The sequence below is a fragment of the Podarcis pityusensis genome (genome assembly GCF_964106645.2).
Source record: "Podarcis pityusensis genome assembly, chromosome: 8".
In the NCBI taxonomy this organism is placed as follows: Eukaryota; Metazoa; Chordata; class Lepidosauria; order Squamata; family Lacertidae; genus Podarcis; species Podarcis pityusensis.
In genome coordinates, this window is record NC_138033.1 from 86,898,473 (window position 1) to 86,917,570 (window position 19,098).

A 19,098-nucleotide genomic window follows, 5' to 3' on the forward strand; every position below is an offset into this window, starting at 1 on the left:
CTTTCTCACGGGCTCCACAACAGCATTTCATCTTGTGAATGACCAGGTGATGTTTCCTCACATTCTGGCTTTGAGGTTTTGCTACATATTGCCACATCAAAAGTGGCCATGTATGGCTGAGGCAACCCAGTCAGGTGGGTGGCATATAAATAATAACAACTACAACAACTATTAGTAAGCTAAATGTGATGTAGGAGATGCTAGTGTAGATCTCCTGGTATCCTTCTCTTTGCTTGAATAGCTGCCTGGAGAGTTCAGGGATTTTAACCTGCGAACTGGAAAATTGCTAGTTGACGCTCCATATCGAGAAGTGTTCAGCTCATTCTCCTTTGAGTCCCTGTATGCCAAAACCTTGTTGTGGACATGTAGTATTGGGAGACATTCCTTAGGGTGTTCCAAAGTAATCAGCCAATCTCCAGGGTATGAATTACAAAAGGCTTGATTTTTAATAAATGAGGAAGGAAGGTTGAGTGAGAGAAATACACAGAGTACAAGACAAAATAAAAGCACAGAGGAAACTAGCTAACTAGCCTAGCAAGCTACATTTTCCACATAAGTGCCAGAATTGCATTGAGTCTTCAATATGCTCGTCGGAAGACCAAAGTAGCACAATGCATCCCATCTTCATTTTGGGTGATGTGAAGGGTGGATAATTTGCAGCCCAGAGGGACCCAGCTACTGGAGGGTAGCATGGAACAGTAGGTGTGAACGTCGGGTAGTATTTTGAGCACTTACGCGATGGGCAGTCAGGGTGCTTATGGCAGATATTTGGGAGGGAGGTGGGGACCAGTTTCTTAACTGTTGTACTAGATGTTTGTTGAGCATCTCAGCCTCACCTTTGTGTGTACAGGTGAAGCATGCTGTCTCTGGGGCAGTGTCTTCCTTCCTCAGTGAGTGTGTGGGTTTAACACACGTACACAAAGTGTGCAGGTTACCTGGGTTTCAGTGCTGCCTTCTGGTGCTGATATTAGCTGGAGTTGGGGCAGAGGAGAGAATAATCCCTTAAGCTCCTCCCTGAAGCTAATTTCAACTTGGAAGGGGTCATTTAAATGGGGGTGGGAAATGGTATGTGTATGGGGGGTTTTTTAAAGCTCTAACCTAATGGTTGCATTTAACTAAAGGAGGTGCGACATGGAAGATCCATGATCAGATCTACTTTAGTCCTAAGGCAGGTTCTGATGGTTCAGTATTCTGAATCTTCCCCAGAGACAGGCAGAGAAAACTGGAGGTTTATCTCTGCTTATTTCTCCTTTAGCAGCCAATTGTCCCCAGGGGTTGGAGCTGGGACATTGAGCTGCTAAAGCAGAGAAAGGCGGCCAGTGGTTCTGCTTCTCTATTTCCCTAGGATGCTCTCCAGCCTTCTCTGCTTGTCTCTGAGGGAGCTCTAGAATTTTCAGTGGTTGAGGCAGAATGCACCCATGCAGGAAGCCCTCGTTCAAGTAGGACTGACACAGGGAAAGCGCTTAATGCATGTCCTGGACCATTCGCTTGTTACTGTTGGAATGTCTGCAATCAGTGGTCCGTATGTGCGTGTGTGAGCATGCTGTTGTAATGCTAGCATTACAAATGAATGGGCATGTGGTTAAGTTTATTTTAAATGTGACCAGGCGTGTCTGGGAATATTACACAGGTTCCGGTATCCTGTGTGGCCTAGGCCATTAAGAGCCTGGCTGAAATGTGATCACCCCATAATGAATGTAGCTAGGGTATAGCCAGTCAATTCACACAACTATGCTGGCTTTGTAAGGATGTGGGTTGAGTGGATCCATTAAAATGTTGGTATGTGCTGAATATTACATCTTCGGTCAAATATTTAATGATTTGTAGAATGGTTTAATTCCATCTGCCTACAATGACCTTGCAGAATTTAGATTTCATTATAGTCAGATTTGGGGGCCTTACTCAAGCAAATTGTGCTGTCTTAGAGCTCTTTGTGCCTTCAATTTGTAGGCTTTTTTAATTGCTATGGTTAAATAGTTTCTGTTCTGAAACCAGAACATCACAAATCTATTGATCTTACTTTTTCTTCTCCTAAATGCCTGATGAAAACCCATTTTTGCCCACAAGCTGTTTCTCCAAAATATATAGTTAAAAAGAGGACTACTGGAGGAACTTTGAAGTGTATAGATGCAGAGCTGCAAACTCACCCCCCCCCCCGGGAATATGATATGGGGAGGGACAATCCTGATGCTGTGGCTGAGCTATCAGAAGTTAGCTCCAAATGGAATAGGTAGTCCTCTCTCGAGAATCAAAAAGAATACTAATACTGTTGAATGAGTTCCCACTGATTGGAAGCAGTTTTTTAGATGAAATTGGGAAGCGACAGGACAGAGCTTTAAAGGAATTCAGGCTAAAACTGATGTCATGGAACATAGCTGGTTGGCATTCAAAGCAGAATAATAAAAGCTGATGAACTATTTTGAGTAATTTGATATTATTCTGCTACAAGAAACAAGGCACAATGACTCTGTAATGCTTAACGGATACAAATATCACTCATTGACAGCCACTCCCTCAACAAAAGGCGGTAGGGCCAGTGAGGGTCTAGCCGCTGGCGGAGGAAGAGGAGTGCGGGGGGAGCACACTGCCCCGGCAGCGTGATCCCCAGGGTGCCATCACGACTGCCCCCCTGCCTGCGCTGGGCGCCTCGCCCCCAGGACATGCGCCAGCCCTGCCCCCGCCTGCTCTCCCCCCCCCCCCCCGGTGCCCAAGCATGAAGCTCCGCCACTGGGCCTAGCATGTTTCATCTCCACAAAGTTGAATGCAACTACAACAGCCATGATTCCATGCAAACCGTTTGCAACTGCTGTCTTGGTTATAGTTTTGAAAGTATGTTTAATTCTGATTAACGTCTACATACCACCTTGTCAAAAAAAAAAACTACTACTGTAAATACTATCTGGACAGAACTAGAGAATTATATAGAATCCCTATATCCTACTGCAGTGTTTTATCATTGCAGGGGATTTTAATGCACGTATTGAAGCCAACAATGTAAATTTGTACACCCATTACAAACAGAGTTTGAAACCAGATATTTACTTAGCCGGAGGTACCTCCTGTTTGTCTAAAGATCATAGATATAATTATTCAGGGCTTTATTTAGCCCAAGTTGTAAGGTGGAGGGACTTGCTAATATTAAACAGTATGATAGAGGGAGATCAGCCTGGGGAATATACCCACTTTGCAAAGCATGGAGATAGTGTGATAGATTATATTGGGATCTGATCTCACGATTTGCATATAGGTTTGTCATGGAGTTTGAGGTGGGCCATAATATTGAAAGCGATCATTTACCTCTAACAATGGTACTAGTAGGTCCAGTATTTAACAATTCTTCCCCAAAAACTCAGTTTATCTCTAATGCAAACTTAGGTGTAACTGCAGTCAATAGAATTAAGTGGACACCAGTATTCAATCTAGCACTGACTCACCTTCTTCATGCAGATGATTTAAGGACTATTCATACTGCTATCATCTCAGCTATCTCTGCTGCTGAGGTTATGAATTTGTTTAAGATCTTGACTGACAGGTGACAAGATCACTTGAGAACTGAGATCAAGAACAGTGGCTCAAGAAGAACAATCAGATCTTCCAGCTGGTTTGACAAAGAGTGCAAGCAGGCTAAAAGCCAGCTGAAGAGAGTTTACCGCAAATATAGGAACTCTAATTTACCCCTCTTAATTACTGAATATGTTTCCCTCAGACAAGTATAAACTTTTGCTAAGATGGAAGAAACAGAAAGCAGAAAAATGTGTTTGGCATACAGGTTATTTCCTGAAGTTTTGGGCCACAGCAGTAGCCGTCTCTATATTCAAAAAGGGCCTTACATCTGATCTGGCTAATTTTAGACTAATTAGCTTGCTACCTGTAATTAGAAAATTATATGCAAAGCATCTTTATAATAAGCTAATTGATTGGATAACTGAAGCTATTCTTGCCAAAGAGCAAGCAGGATTTAGACAAGGCAGATCCGCTGTAGACCATTGCTTTGTACTTGCCCATTTTATAGATATGTTAAGAAACCAGGTGGTGTGCTATATGCAGCTTTCATTGATCTGAAAGCTGCATTCGATTCAGTCTCTCAAGTAAGATCATGGGTTAAGTTGAACTCTTACAGTGTAGTTAAAAGATTATTGTTCTTGATTAAATATCTACAGTGGTGCCCCGCAAGACGAACGCCTCGCAAGACGGAAAACCCGCTAGACGAAAGGGTTTTCCGTTTTGGAGGCGCTTCGCAAAACGAATTTCCCTATGGGCTTGCTTCGCAAGACGAAAGCCCATAGGGAAATCTCCGGGACAGCGGGGAAGCGCAGCGCGTCTTCCCCACTGTCCTCGGACCTCCTCCCCCCGCCCGGCATCGGAACGAAGCTCCGATGCCGGGGGGGGGGGAACGCTTCCTCCCCCCCCGCCCGGCATCGGAACGAAGCTCCGATGCCGGGCGGGGGGGGGGAAATGCCTCCTCCCGCCGCCCGGCATTGGAACGAAGCTCCGATGCCGGGCGGGGGGGGGGGAGAACGCCTCCTCCCCCCCCGCCCGGCATCGGAACAAAGCTCCGATGCCGGGCGGGGGGGGAACGCCTCCTCCCCCCCGCCCGGCATCGGAACGAAGCTCCGATGCCGGGCGGGGGGGGGGGAAACGCCTCCTCCCGCCGCCCGGCATCGGAACGAAGCTCCGATGCGGGGGGGACACCTTCTCCCGCCGCCCGGCATCGGATGGCTTTCCTGAAGACTTGGGGTGGGAGGAGGGTTTTCCTTCCCACCGCCAACATTCAGAATGCTGTTCTGAATGTTGGCGGTGGGGAGGAAAAACCCTCCTCCCACGCAAGCCCCGGGAACAGAGGGAAAGCGCTGCGCGCCTTCCCCTCTGTTCCCGTACCTGTCCTGAAGGCTTGCGGTGGGGAGAAAAGCCCTTCTCCGCACCGCCAGCCTGGCAAGCGGTTTCCCTAGGAACGCATTAATTGATTTTCAATGCATTCCTATGGGAAACTGTGCATCGCAAGACGAAAAACTCGTAAGAAGAAAAAACTTGCGGAACGAATTAATTTCGTCTTGCGAGGCACCACTGTATATAAAAACACTGTGCTGATAGTGCGCTGCTCTACAATTGCTCACAGAATCCATACCAGTGACAAAGGGAGTTAAGCAGGGTTGTATCCTAGCTCCCGCACTGTTTAATTTATATATAAATGATATTGTCCAGAGTTTAACATCCCCAGAGTATCATGCTCCTAAATTGGCCACAAAAGCCATCTCTGTATTATTATATGCAGATGATGCAGTACTTCTATCTTAAACAAAAGTGGGCCTAAAAAGATTGATGAGGGCATTCTCAGGCTACTGCCAAAGAGGACAGCTGGCTGTGAATTACAAGAAAACTGAAGTCATGGTGTTTTCAAGAAACTATAGGACCCATAGATGGTATATGGCTAATCAGTTGCTCAAACAAGTTAAAGTCTTTAAATACCTCCGCCTTATTTTTCAGTCAACAGGGTCATGGGGAGCACATCAGAACTATGTGTCTCAAAGCACCAAGCGTCTCAAAGCACCAAAATTCTGACACGCTTCTTCCATACGAAAGGTGGCAATCACATACCATCAGCACCTGAAGTTTTTAAACCCCTAGCACAGTTATTATATGGGGCTCAGATTTGGACAGACGTTCACCTTGGAACTACAGAAGCTGTTCAATCTAAGTTCCTAAGGCAATTTTTTTCCTGTTCCATCTTGTTTTCCAAATGTTTCATTACTCTTGGAGGCTAATCTTCTCTCTGTGGAATTACAGATTTGGTGTAGGTTAGGACATTCAATTATTGGCTTCGGCTAAATTTAAACCCCAGCGATCTACTACCCTTAGTATCGCAAGATTGTCATGAGAGCGCTTGGACTAAAATGATCAACCAAAAGCTTTAATTTTCTGGTTTATAACCACAACAGTTATTAACACTGGGCTTCAGTAAAGCAAATAATTTAATTAGACAGGGCCTATATGTTATTGAGTGAGAGAATAATTTGGCCACGAGAAGGAAATTTTGTCCATAGTATGATTATTTTCCACCAAGTCATATTGACACATTGGCACCCTATTTGGAAAATTTAACAATTCCAAAATACAGATGCACTTTCACATATGCAAGAAGATTAAATATACTGCCTTTAGCTGTACTTGAGGGTCAATTTCAAAAAAATTCCACTGGAAAAATGGTTGTGTCCCTGTGGAGATGGCAGTATTAGCTTGCACTGTTTATAAAGATTTGAGGAGTGAGGTTATTACCCCTCCACTACTACCCATACCAGGTCACTCAACATTTGTTACTGTGTGCTTTCTTCTAGCAGATCAAGATAATCAGGTGACAGTAAAAACTGCAAATTTTTGGAAACCTCCAGAATGTATTTTGTATAGTTAAGTTTTTACCTCTATCTTCAGTACATTTTATTTTATTTTATTTTATTTTATTTTATTTTATTTTATTTTATTTTATTTTATGGCTATGGCTATGGCTATGGCTATGGCTATGGCTATGGCTAGTGGCTGATGCAAATAAAGAGTCTTCTTCTTCAAATGATGGATCTAGCTACAGTATTATGCTTCATTAGAGCTGAAATGAGACTTGGTGAATCTGAATCTCTGCTGTGGGTGGGTGGGGGAGTCAATTTTTCTTTGCTCATGTTTGCCTGGTGAGGGAACACAGAATAGCCTTTAGTGTCTAAGAGACTAGTGATATTCATGCATGGTCTCTTCAGAAAAGCACAAAAGACAATTTGATCTTTTCGTTCAGTGGGGAAGCAGGTTTAAAAACCTGCACAGCTTGCTTCCTCAGCCAGAAAGTGACAATTGCATTTGCAAATTGTCGTTATAATTTCCTCCTCTGCCAGACACCTTTGGGGAAAGTACAAACATCGCTTCCCACTCACAGCAGCCCCAGCAGCCGCAGCCCCATTGCACAGCCTATCTTCTACTGCAGTTTCATTCGCCCCGGAGCCATGTGGATGTTGGCACTTCCATGTGGCAACAGGCTCATCTGTTTCATTAATGATGTATCAGCTGAACCCCTGGATTGTGTGTTCATGTCATGGGCTTTGAACTGCTTTGTGTTGTTTTTTTTTGAAATGGGTGTTTTTCCTATTTGCTTGGCGTGAAGACTTATTTGTAAAGTTGGTTGGAGCATAAGGTCAGGCAGATGGCCCATCTAATTGAGGGTTCATCTCCAAATGGTGAGTGTTGAGGTCAGTGCTTTTTTCAAGAAAAATAGGTGCTGGAACACACCATGCAGTTGTTACAGAAAGTCACTAGGCGACTTGCGACAGCCCAGAGCAGATGCTGGTGCCCCTGGTTCTGGTGCAAGACAAAGAAATGTGCCCCCGCCTCCCTCCCTCTCTTAGATTCAGGTAGATGATATGGGCATCTTGGAAGGGCCCTCATGCAAATGCCCGTGGCTGCAATGGTAGAGGCCTGACTGGAAAGCTCAAAGCCCACGTGGGAGGCTAGGAGTGGCTAGGAGCTAGGTGGAGTCGTAGTTCTTTAAGAAAAAAGTGTGGACTCGCACATGCTCACTCACATCTTCTGTTTTGATTTGAAATGTTCATTTTGGGCTTCTTAGAAGTAGGTAGAGGCAAAAAGTGTGTGTGGGGAGCACTGGCCCACAATGACGCCCACTTGAGAGGTGCTGAAACTGCTCTGGCACACTCTGACTGAAAAGCACTGTTTGAGATGCCCTCAAGAAGCTCACAAGCAGAACAAGATAGAGATAGCTCTGTCCTGATGCTTGCCCCAGCTGCTAATAATTGGAAGTATACTGGAGATTTAGCTGTTGCAGTGGCTGTCACTATGTTTAAGTCATGAAGTTCTATTGTCAGGCTGAACCTTCTGCCAGTTTGTTGTGTGTTTTTAGTAGCTCTTAAATTCTTCTTCTTTGGCGATCACTCGTAGCCAAAGCCATGTCTTCCATGAACACAATCTTAACAGTGTGTCTGTAAGTGACTGTGGAGGCCATTTCCGGATCTGCACATCCTGCCACAGTGGGGACATAGGTTTCCGGGCAGGAGTAGATCACAATGAGGATTTGCCAAATGTGCCTCCCTCTTAGCTCATTTCTCCCAGTGTGGTGTAGTGGTTAAGAGCGGTAGACTCGTAATCTGGTGAACCAGGTTCGCGTCTCCGCTCCTCCACATGCAGCTGCTGGGTGACCTTGGGCCAGTCACACTTCTCTGAAGTATCTCAGCCCCACTCACCTCAGTATTTGTTGTGGGGGAGGAAGGGAAAGGAGAATGTTAGCCGCTTTGAGACTCCTTCGGGTAGTGATAAAGCGGAATATCAAATCCAAACTCTTCTTCCCTTTCATCCTGAGTTTGTGCTGCTTCAAAATCCATGATGCCTTTGGTAAATCTCCAATTGGAGCGCTCACAGGCCAGTGTTTCCCTATAGAATCATAGAATCATAGAGTTGGAAGAGACCACAAGGGCCATCGAGTCCAACCCCCTGCCAAGCAGGAAACACCATCAGAGCACTCCTGACATATGGTTGTCAAGCCTCTGCTTAAAGACCTCCAAAGAAGGAGACTCCACCACACTCCTTGGCAGCAAATTCCACTGTCAAACAGCTCTTACTGTCAGGAAGTTCTTCCTAATGTTTAGGTGGAATCTTCTTTCTTGTAGTTTGGATCCATTGCTCCGTGTCCGCTTCTCTGGAGCAGCAGAAAACAACCTTTCTCCCTCCTCTATGTGACATCCATTTATATATTTGAACATGGCTATCATATCACCCCTTAACCTCCTCTTCTCCAGGCTAAACATGCCCAGCTCCCTTAGCCGTTCCTCAGAAGGCATCGTTTCCAGGCCTTTGACCATTTTGGTTGCCCTCCTCTGGACACGTTCCAGTTGGTCAGTGTCCTTCTTGAACTGTGGTGCCCAGAACTGGACACAGTACTCCAGGTGAGGTCTGACCAGAGCAGAATACAGTGGCACTATTACTTACCTTGATCTAGATGCTATACTCCTATTGATGAGGCCCAGAATTACATTGGCTTTTTTAGCTGCCGCGTCACACTCTTGGCTCATGTTTCCCTGTTGTCAGTGTTTATACTACATTTTTAAAGATTTGCCTTGAGAGTGTCTTTAAACCTCTTTTGTTGTCCACTGGCATTGCACTTTCCATTCTTAAGTTAGGAATAGAGAAGTTGCTTTGGAAGACGATAATCAGGCATCCGAACAACATGACCAGTCCAACAAAGTTGATGTTGAAGAATCTTTGCTTCAACACAGATGATCTTTGCTTCCTCCAATACACTGGCATTAGTCTTCCCAATTGATATGTAAAAAATTTTTGAAGACACTGTTGATGGAATTTTTTGAGGAGTTGGAGATGGTGTTTGTAAGTGGTCCATGTTTCACAAGCATACGGTAAAGTTGGTAGTACAATAGCTTTGTAAACAAACATTTTGGTTTCTGTGTGAATGTTCTCAAACACTCTGTGCTACAGTCAGGAGAAAGCTGCACTTGCAGAGCTCGGGTGATGCTACATTTCAGCATCAATGTCGGCCCTTGTAGGAAAAATGTTATTGCAGTAGAGAGAGAATATTTCTCAGTTTATTATTCAACAGACTTGCATGATGTCATTCTCCTGCTTTTTCATTGTCTCCCTACACCATTACCCCAAGTGAAAAAGTCTCATCTGCTCCAGCCTGGACTTTGCAGCCTCTATAAATTATGCAAATTGAAAGAATACACAGAATTGCTTCTGCAGTTTTTATTATCCTGCCTGTTTTTAGGATTTTGCTGGTCATGGGGGAGAGTGAAGAGCTATGAAGAAGAGTACTGACACCCTGCCCCTACCCACTGGAAATCTTATTGCACTATCTCTCTAGCATGTGATATTTTGGCAGATGTTGCCCACACAGTTTCAATAATATATTCACAAGCATAAGGGCTTTTTTTTTTTTTTACAGGAAAGCTTATACTATATTCTCAGACAGCTGAATTTTGTGTCCAATACCACTTGCTGTACAATTTTTGCATGCCAATAGAATTTTATTTATATTTAAAATATATATTCATCAAAAATTGATTTTGTTCTGGCATGCATCATCAACTAAAATTTATCAGTAAACATGTTTCTGTTAATTTAGGGCTTGAGATCAGGGATTTCTCTCTCCCCCCACAGTATGTTGAGGAAGTTCTCCGGAGTAGACAACCACTTCTGATCTTCCTGGAAGAGGCCTTCGCTGGTGCACCACAGGTCTCTGCCTCCAGCAGGGAGTGGCTGAGCTTGGTGTTCAGTGCGTTCCATTCAGGCACTGTCCCTGACATCATGATTGTGCCCATTGGAATCTCCTATGATGTGGCTCCTGACTCTGGTTACAGGGGGAAAGTGGTAAGAACTGCTGTGGTTGGGTCTGGAGGAGCTGAGAATCCATACTTGAGAGTGGCTGGGGCAACCCAGTCAGACGGGCAGGATAATCATCATCATCATCATTTACAGCGAACAAGTGGGACCTGCAGTAAAATATTCCATGTGGACTACTCCTGTTTGGGGTGCATGTAAGCCAGATGGCATTCCATGACCAATGAGCATACTCAGTCCTCCTTGTTTTTGTTTTGTACTATTGCAAGCCCTGGGGTTTCTTCAGGTCTGCTGATACTGCCCCTTACCTCTTTCTGTGTGTTTGGCACCATTTTGGCTACAAAAGGATCAGCACTGGAAGAATGAGTTTGCTGTTTTATTCCATGCCCACTGAGCCATGCTCAGTCATCATTCATGGGGGGTGGGGATGGGGAGGTGAGGTGTGCGGAGTCACTGGTGCCCAATCCCTGCTACATAAAAGTACTGGATTTCTCCATTTATTTCTAAGGGTACTTTTCATGTCTGTCCATTCCTGTGAACCAGACCATGAGATGGTTCTCTCTCTCCTTTGTATATCTGCATCTCTCTCCTTTTCCAGACCTGCCTACAACCCCAGCTGCCTGCTTTCTCTTAGTATGGGCAACTTGTCACTGCGGGAGGCCACTTTTACGAAATGTCCCCATCAGTGCCTGGAGCTACCCAGTTACCTCCTACCAAGGAAGGGAATATTGAGGAGGAGCTGATAGTTGTTACAATCTTCCGAGTGGACTTCTTTAAATACTTCTCCAAGTACTTTGTCTATATCTTCAGGCAGCAAAATTGGAAATTAACCCAGCCAAATAGAACTGGAAGGTGCTCTGGATATATCTGTGGAACAAGCTGTCATGGCTATGGCATCCAGCATGAAGTGACTTTGAGTGATTTCTCTCTCTTTCTCTCTCTCTCTCTCTCTCTCTCTCTCTCTCACTCACACACACACACACACACACACGGACATATATATAATATTGCTACAAGTAGAAAACTAGTATATCTGGAAGTCAAGTACAGTGGTACCTCTGGTTACGTATTTAATTTGTTCCGGAGGTCTGTTCTTAACCTGAAACTGTTCTTAACCTGAAGCACCACTTTAGCTAATGGGGCCGCCACGCCGCCGCAGCACAATTTCTGTTCTCATCCTGAAGCAAAGTTCTTAACCCGAGGTACTATTTCTGGGTTGGCGGAGTCTGTAACCTGAAGCGTATGTAACCCGAGGTACCACTGTAGTCTGGAACCTCTCTCTTTACTTGCACAGTCTTTGTTTTACTTAAGGAGTATTAAAAATAATTGATCACACACCTGAAGGTTCACACAGAATTCTACTCCTTTAGGATTCTGCTGCATTAGGATTCTGAGAGCCAGTGGGGTGTAGTGGTTAAGAGTGATAGACTCGTAATCTGGTGAACCGGGTTCGCTTTCCCGCTCCTCCACATGCAGCTGCTGGGTGACCTTGGGCCAGTCACACTTCTCTGAAGTCTCTCAGCCCCACTCACCTCACAGAGTGTTTGTTGTGGGGGAGGAAGGGAAAGGAGAATGTTAGCCGCTTTGAGACTCCTTCGGGTAGTGATAAAGCGGGATATCAAATCCAAATTCTTCTTCTTCTTCTGCATATGTTAACCAAGTCTGAATTAATATTTTTAACACTTGTTCTGTTTTCCCAGAGCCCCACCCAGACCCTCAGCCTCTGGACATCCCTGTGGACCATCTGCAGAGCTGCTTGTAGAGGACTGGGCTGTGTCCGGGTTGATTTTGCGCAGCCCTTCTCTTTGCAGGTAGACCCCTGTTACATTCAACCCAGACTTATGGGAATAAGAAAGAGAATTGCTGGGGAGTGACAAATCTTCCCAAACCTCTGGTGGAGAAGGTTGAGCTGACTTTAATATGGATCCTCTGGTGGGATGGCTGGCATTTTAATTGGCTTCTGTTCCTTTCTGCCTAGGAGTATGTAGCAAACAGCCTCTTCAGGCAGAGCACTTCTGGAAAGTGTCTGGAGGAACTCCTCTTACCGGAAATACTTGGAAAACGGTAACTCAGCTCTGGAGTTGTGTTGGCCGACAAAGGTTAGGCCTACGAAGTGTAATCAACGTGTGGCAAAAACTTGACTCTCAATGTCACTTGTAAGACAAGTGAAATTCTTTTGAGCAGTGGTGGTAGTGGGGTGTCTGAGAAAAGTCAATAACATGCACTGTTCCATGTCATCATGTGCTGTCTGTGCCTCAGCACACGTGTCCCATTACTGAGAAGGTTGGGCTGACTTTAATATGGATCCTGAAGAGATCGAAGGTCATGTGGCAAAATACACAGAGGAGAATAAAGTGGTCCCCAAGGAGAAAGAAATTGACCTTTCCTGCTGGGGGTGGGAATTTGGGGCAGGGCTGGGAGCTGTCTTACCATGGGATGAGTTGGTAAACAAGAAATCCAAAAAAGCCCACACAGTCAGCAAACTGTTTGAAAATCCAAACTAGGAGACACAAAAAGCCCTTGGGAGGGGTCCTTCCAATTGAGTCCGTCTAAATATAGTGTTGGGACGTGGGTGGCGCTGTGGTCTAAACCACAGATCCTAGGGCTTGCTGGTCAGAAGGTTGGTGGTTCGAATATCTGCGACGGTGTGAGCTCCCGTTGCTTGGTCCCAGCTCCTGCCAACCTAGCAGTTCGAAAGCACCGCAAAAAGTGCAAGTAGATAAATAGTTACTGCTCCTGCGGGAAGGTAAATGGCGTTTCCGTGCGCTGCTCTGGTTCGCCAGAAGCAGCTTAGTCATGCTGGCCACATGACCCGGAAGCTGTCTGCGGACAAACGCCGGCTTCTCAGCCTCTAGAGCGAGATGAGTGCCGCAGCCCCAGAGTCATCCGCGACTGGACCTAACAGTCAGGGGTACCTTTACCTTTACCTATAAATATAGTGCTGTCATCCTGCTACATTGTGCATTTAAAGCACCTGGCTTCCTCTGAAGAATCCTGGGAACCGTGGTTTACCACTCACAGTTTCCAGCACCCTCAACAAACTACAGTTCTCAGGATTCTTGGGGGAAGTAGTGTGCTTTAAATGTATGGTGTGGATGCGACCTTTTTCACCAAACTAAACAGACTGTTCGAAAAAACAGACTGCTTTGCAGTGTTATGTACATTTAATCCTGATCACATGCTCTTTGGTGTGTGGGTATATGGGGCAGGGTCAGAAATAAAGGGGTGATGTTTGTGGGCATAACAGCCTATGGGGAGAGGAGGGTTAAACCTTCGCACCCCAGCTACCATACTGACAAAAAACACCCCTCTGTGGAGCAATTAAGCTTAGGAAGAAAGCTCCCACTGGGGTCAGTAGGATCTCTTCCTGCTTCCTAGTGGGATCTCCCCACCCCATAGCTTAATTGCTGGGTGGTGGTGGGGGGTGTACAGGTCAGGTCTTAAGGTGCTCCAGGCCAGAGTTTCGCTTTGGTCTAGACTCTAGAGTCTTCTGGCTGCTCATTTTACAGTGATGAGGTTCCCTCCTTTTAGATGGGAAAGAGAATCAGAAACTTACTCAGAGATCTTAAGGGAATGAAGATGAGACAAGTATGAGCCATTTTTTTACAGACCCATAAGTCTGCTTCTAAGATACATGTTGAAATGGTATGTAAAAGCTTACAGGAAGCCAACAATAAACTCAAAAGTCACAAATTTGCACGTGACAAATAATAAGCTGCTTCTGAGTCAGAAGCTGAGCAATGCTTTCTGCTGACCAGGGTCTTCACATATTTATGTGAGGATGTAGTGGAAGAATCCTGAACTGTTTAACTAAAAATAGCTCAACAAGGATACTATAGCTTCATATTGTCTCTTGATACCTTTGATCAATGCATGACCCCAGGAAAATTTTAGATTGCTTCATAACAATAGCTTCTGCAAGAACAGCTAGAATAATATCTCTTTAGCATCCAAATTCACAGCAGAAGTAAACTTTGATTGCAACCAACAGCAGGTCTTACGTACTTGTCAGAAATTACAGCTTCAGCATCCTGTAAGCCTTTTAGCAAGCAAGATGGAAAACCTCTGGCTTCTTGTCAGACTCTGGACAGCTAAGATCACAGGCCTTTAATATAAACTATAATTAGGTTGGCTTGCCGGTCAGCTGGCTAGTTAAAAATTGGCAGTTGTCCACCAATGGTTTGACTGGGGTCAAATATTCCAAGAACGCTCTTGTGTGGATGGCAGGCTTAATAACTTAATGTTATTATGGTGTCATCTGCTAGAATGGGAGGCTTTGCCCCCTCAGCCTGCAGCAATCAGGAGCAAATGTGGGAGCAGAACAAAGTTACTCCCATTTATCAGTGGCAAAGGCAACTGCATAGAAGGGTGGGAGGCTCAGGAGGAGCCAGTTACTTATATGCAGGCATACCCTACATATGCAAATCTACAGGTGAATTGCTGCAGATAAAGAGATTTGAATAGCCTAATTTAAGAGTCAGTTAAACTGCTGGGAGACAGAAACTTTTGCCAGTCTACAGTAAATCATCCAACAATTTTCCCGTAGATCCCTGCCCACCTTCTGCCCACCCTGGCAGTTTACTAAACTAGATGGACCAATGGTTTGACTTGGTAAAGGCAGCCCCTCATGATCCTTTCTGACAATGTCTGCTTTAGTTGGTGGTGTGTGCCAGCTGAAAACAATGCTGAAAGCCTGTAATGGGAGCGCTGGTATAAGCCTTAGCAGTAAGGGCCTCTGTAAGCTTTACAATAGGAGTGAGGAACCTTTCTCGTGCCAAGGGCTGCATTATCTCAGGGGCAACCTTCTGGGGGCTGCATGCCAGTGGGCCAAGCAACAGATTCATTTCTTAACTTTTGTACTGTAGGCTATGACCCAGTCATGAAAAACCAGAAGTTTCTATGGCACCCCTCTCCATCCTCTAAGCCTTGCCACAGTGAAGGGATGTGTCAGGCAAAAGTGGTTGTGGAGGCCGCGGGAAAGGTCTGCTGAGGGGTTGTGGCCTGGGAGGAATCCTGAAAGCCACATCCATGCCCCTGGCCTTAGCTTCGCCAGCCCTGCTTTAAAAGCTTCAGAAGCTACTGTGGAATGTATGGCTTAATTTCTAAAAAACGGCACAGGTCTTGGAACCGTCTGTTTATTCAAGAGGTACTGCTGAATCTGTTTAAAAGAAGGGGCATGGCCAAAATTGGTGGTGTTAAGTGGGTGTGGCTAAGGAATACAAGGCAAGTGTTGCTAGAGGGAGCTCCCAGTGCTCTGTCCCAGCTCCTGCCAACCTAGCAGTTTGAAAGCACACCAGTGCAAGTATATAAATAGGTACCACTGCGGCGGGAAGGTAAACAGCGTCACTGTGTTCCGTTGCGCCATAAGTGGTTTAGTCATGCTGGCCACACGACTGAAAGTCTGTCCTGAACTTAGCCTTCCAGGGGTCCTTCCCTTTCACTTCTACCTAGAGTGTCAGAGTGGGACCATGAAGATCCAGGTTCAAAACTCCACTTCATCATGAAGTTCACTGGGTGTCATCACCTTTTAGCCTACTCTACTGCATTTGGTTGTTGAGAGGATGAAGTGTGTGCAACTGCTTATGCCTTTCTGAACTCCTTTGGAGGAAGAGTGAGATAAAAAAATATATGTTAATAAATAGATAAAGGATTAACACTGCTAGCCCAGGGTGTGTGGGGAAGCAACAACATCTGTACTTGTGATATTGTTTTTGTAAAAACTGTTCATTCCCCATCATCCTTCCCTTGCCCACCTTCCTAGCTGTAGCATTTTGGATTGTGAGAAACTGGAACAATGGTCACCAGGGTCTAAAGGCATCATAGCTCTGAACACAGAACAGGAAATACTGGTGTACAATTTGGGCCTACACACACTGAGCGGTGAGTAGTAATTTTGTCTGGGATGGTTGTTTTATTGAGAAGGCAGATGCCTAGCCATTCTTGCACAGCTTTTGCAGTGATTGATAATTTCTGCTTTGGACTACGTGAGTCTAAGGTGCCCATCCTGATAGGAGGTGGTTTGCTGTGGCTCTGAATGTTTCTGTGCTCGGGGCTGGTCTTCCAGTTAAGCTTAGCAGGGTGGCTGGGCATCATTCTGCTGCATTTGTGCATCAGATGCAATTTAATGATAATTCCTGCTGTGAACACAGCAGAATGCCCTCCTCTTCCCCAAAAGAGGCAGCCCTTCATGTTGCTGCGTGAGTTTTGCCAGGCTTGCCATCTCATTCAGAAGAAAGGCCTAGAAAGATAACATGAGAAGTGGGCACTCCTCCAAGGGCAGGAAATGCTTACTTCTGCACACTTCGGAGCCAACATGATGCAGTAATTAGAAGGCTGGCCTATGATGGGGAGACCAAGATTCAAATCCCCACTCAGTCAAAAAGCTTCCTTGAGAGACTTTGGGCCTGTCATTCCCTGTTACCAGCTCCACCTGTGAGGAGAAAATGGGGAGAGAAGGACCACATGAGCTGCCTTGGCTCGTTCAATATATATTTTTAAATAGGTTACAGAAATACAGTGTACAGTAATTTTTAAAAGGGGAAGTTGGAAAACCATTCCAGCAAAAAGGACAGTATAGATTCAGCATGAGAGGTGGATCCCACAAAATGAAATACCTTAACTGTCCTATGACAGATGCAAAGGCAATGGGCCTGCCACACTGTAGGAAGGGTGATAGTTTAGGACAGGCTTCCTCAACCTCGGCCCTCCAGATGTTTTTGGCCTACAACTCCCATGAACCCTAGCTAGCAGGACCAGTGGTCAGGGATGATGAGAATTGTAGTCTGAAAACATCTGGAGGGCTGAGGCTGAGGAAGCCTGGTTTAGGAGCTGCCACTGAGAGAGGGGATTGAATGTAAAAAGTGATGCTATTTTTGCAAGGGTGCACCATGTTTCCAGTTTTAACTTGGGAGGGGGAGTGTTGGATATAAAAAGTTTGGGAAATGCTGTTCTAGGCTTTTGAAGGAACTCCCAGTTTCTGTTTGCACAGAGATCTTTATTTAAATAAGTGCAGCTTCCAGGTGATGGCTTTAAAATTTCAAGTCAGTGCTGAAGGTGCTGCCAAAAACCAGAGGCTGAGGAAGCACAAGTAAGTGGCTAGCCGAGGTGTTCTGCTTAGCCTAGCTCTGGTACATTATTTCGAGGATCTCCGTGTAGTGTTCCTGGCGCAAGTGGCTGGCTGTATGTGCTGCTCATTTGGCAGATGTGCCATCTGTCCCTGTCTGCATGGCAGAAGCAGAGAGAAGGAAGTGGCTTCTTCATCAGGGCCACAGATGGCCCTGCAGGCAGATGCCTACATGCAAGCTGCTAGCTTCCGCCTCAGACTGGTCGAGAAGCGGCACAAACTGTGGATGCAGCTGAGGCCGTGAGCACTTTGTGGCAGCAGTAGAAAAAGGGGCTTGTTTTGGAGGCTGAAGAATAATATTTGGAAATATGGGGACAGATCAAAGGCATTGAAGCAAAATAAGAATATTTTAAGAAGTGCCTCTTTTCCCTTGGCATAGGGAGGCCCTTGGTCATCATCCAGAATTGGTGGGGATTCCGTGACTCTCCTCTGCTTCTCAGTTGGGGAGGACGTGCTTGTGTCATGCTGAGCTTCAGGGATGCCCTGAGGACTTGGCAAAGTGCAGTGCAAGAACACTTCCCAGCTTTGAGGCCAGGAGAAGGTCAGGAACTCCTCTCAGTGGCACTGTCCTCCAAGAAGGCACTCAGAGCACCCCCTGAAGTTCAGTGTGACCCCAGTGGTGGCCCATGGGGCTCCTCCGTGGCCCCAGGCTCACGAGGGCAGGGGCCTGCCTAATCCAAAAGAATGTGAAGGGACAAGTGAACTTGTGTCAATTCGGGTAGCCTTCTGTCTGTGTGTTGGGTAACCGAAAGGTTCTGCCGAGCAGCAAATCACATTAGGTTGCTCTGAGCTGCAGTCACAGCCTTCCCAGTTACATAAAATATTCAACTCACGTGTCAAGTTGTGTTTTTTTTTAGTTTATTGCTCGTCTCCCAGAGTGTGGATGTAACTTTCCAATTATTGGTTATTTTAGTATAATACCTGAACTGCTCTGTCTTCGCTAATGCACAGGCTGCGTGACTTTCTGCAAATGGCTCACAAGCGTGTGTGTCTGTTCCCCCCGCCCTCGCTTTATGATTTGGAAAAAGAGCGCTTTGCCCGGGAAAAACCTGTCTTGCTGAGGCGCTTCCCTCAGCCAAGGGGGTGGGCAGCCAAGAACAGAAACTGGCCCATTGCAATCAGTTTCTTCAGCTCAGGCACCCCACCAAGTGCAATCTTCCTGTACGTCTTCTCGTAATGCAGAATTTTGCCCTGCAATCATAACCCCCCTTCAGGAAGCACATTGTGGAGTTGGGAGAGGTGCAGAAAAGCACAACCAAAATTGTTAAGAGGATTGAGCGGCTCCCCTGCGAGGAAAAATAGTTACAGTGTTCAAAAATTAGGGTGATTAAACAAACTGTGAAAGAAAAGAATATGACGATTCCTCTTTTGAATCAACTAAAGAGAATAACAACAAGCTACACTTGCTTTGTTCTGTCTCTTTGCAGATGATCTTTTAACAAAAGATAGTTACCTTGATTTGTTCTTCTCTTCTCCCTAAATGTTAGGAGCAGCCTGAGGGCCCCATCACTGATTTTTCTCTCTGACCCTTTTGAAGCCCCCCTCATGCCCTCCCCCATATGCCCCCCCTAGTCTTGCCATTTGGACACAAGGTTGGAGGAAATCTGGGTGACAGGAACACGTGCACAATTAGCGGG

The 19,098-nt window shown here is 45.6% G+C and overlaps 1 protein-coding gene across 8 annotated transcripts in view; it reads left to right on the forward strand.

Annotated features, from left to right (window-relative positions):
• GPAT2 (glycerol-3-phosphate acyltransferase 2, mitochondrial) overlaps positions 1-19,098 on the forward strand; it is a 72,756-nt gene that overhangs the window by 38,685 nt on the left and 14,973 nt on the right. For 7 of the 8 annotated variants that reach the window (XM_081017355.1, XM_081017352.1, XM_081017350.1 and 4 more), the window contains exons 9-12: positions 10,159-10,368; positions 12,039-12,149; positions 12,317-12,402; positions 16,100-16,218. In XM_081017355.1, the coding sequence (XP_080873481.1) occupies positions 10,159-10,368; positions 12,039-12,149; positions 12,317-12,402; positions 16,100-16,218 (526 nt within the window). The remainder of the gene's footprint in view (positions 1-10,158; positions 10,369-12,038; positions 12,150-12,316; positions 12,403-16,099; positions 16,219-19,098) is intronic. The other variant, XM_081017357.1, reaches the window with a different exon arrangement.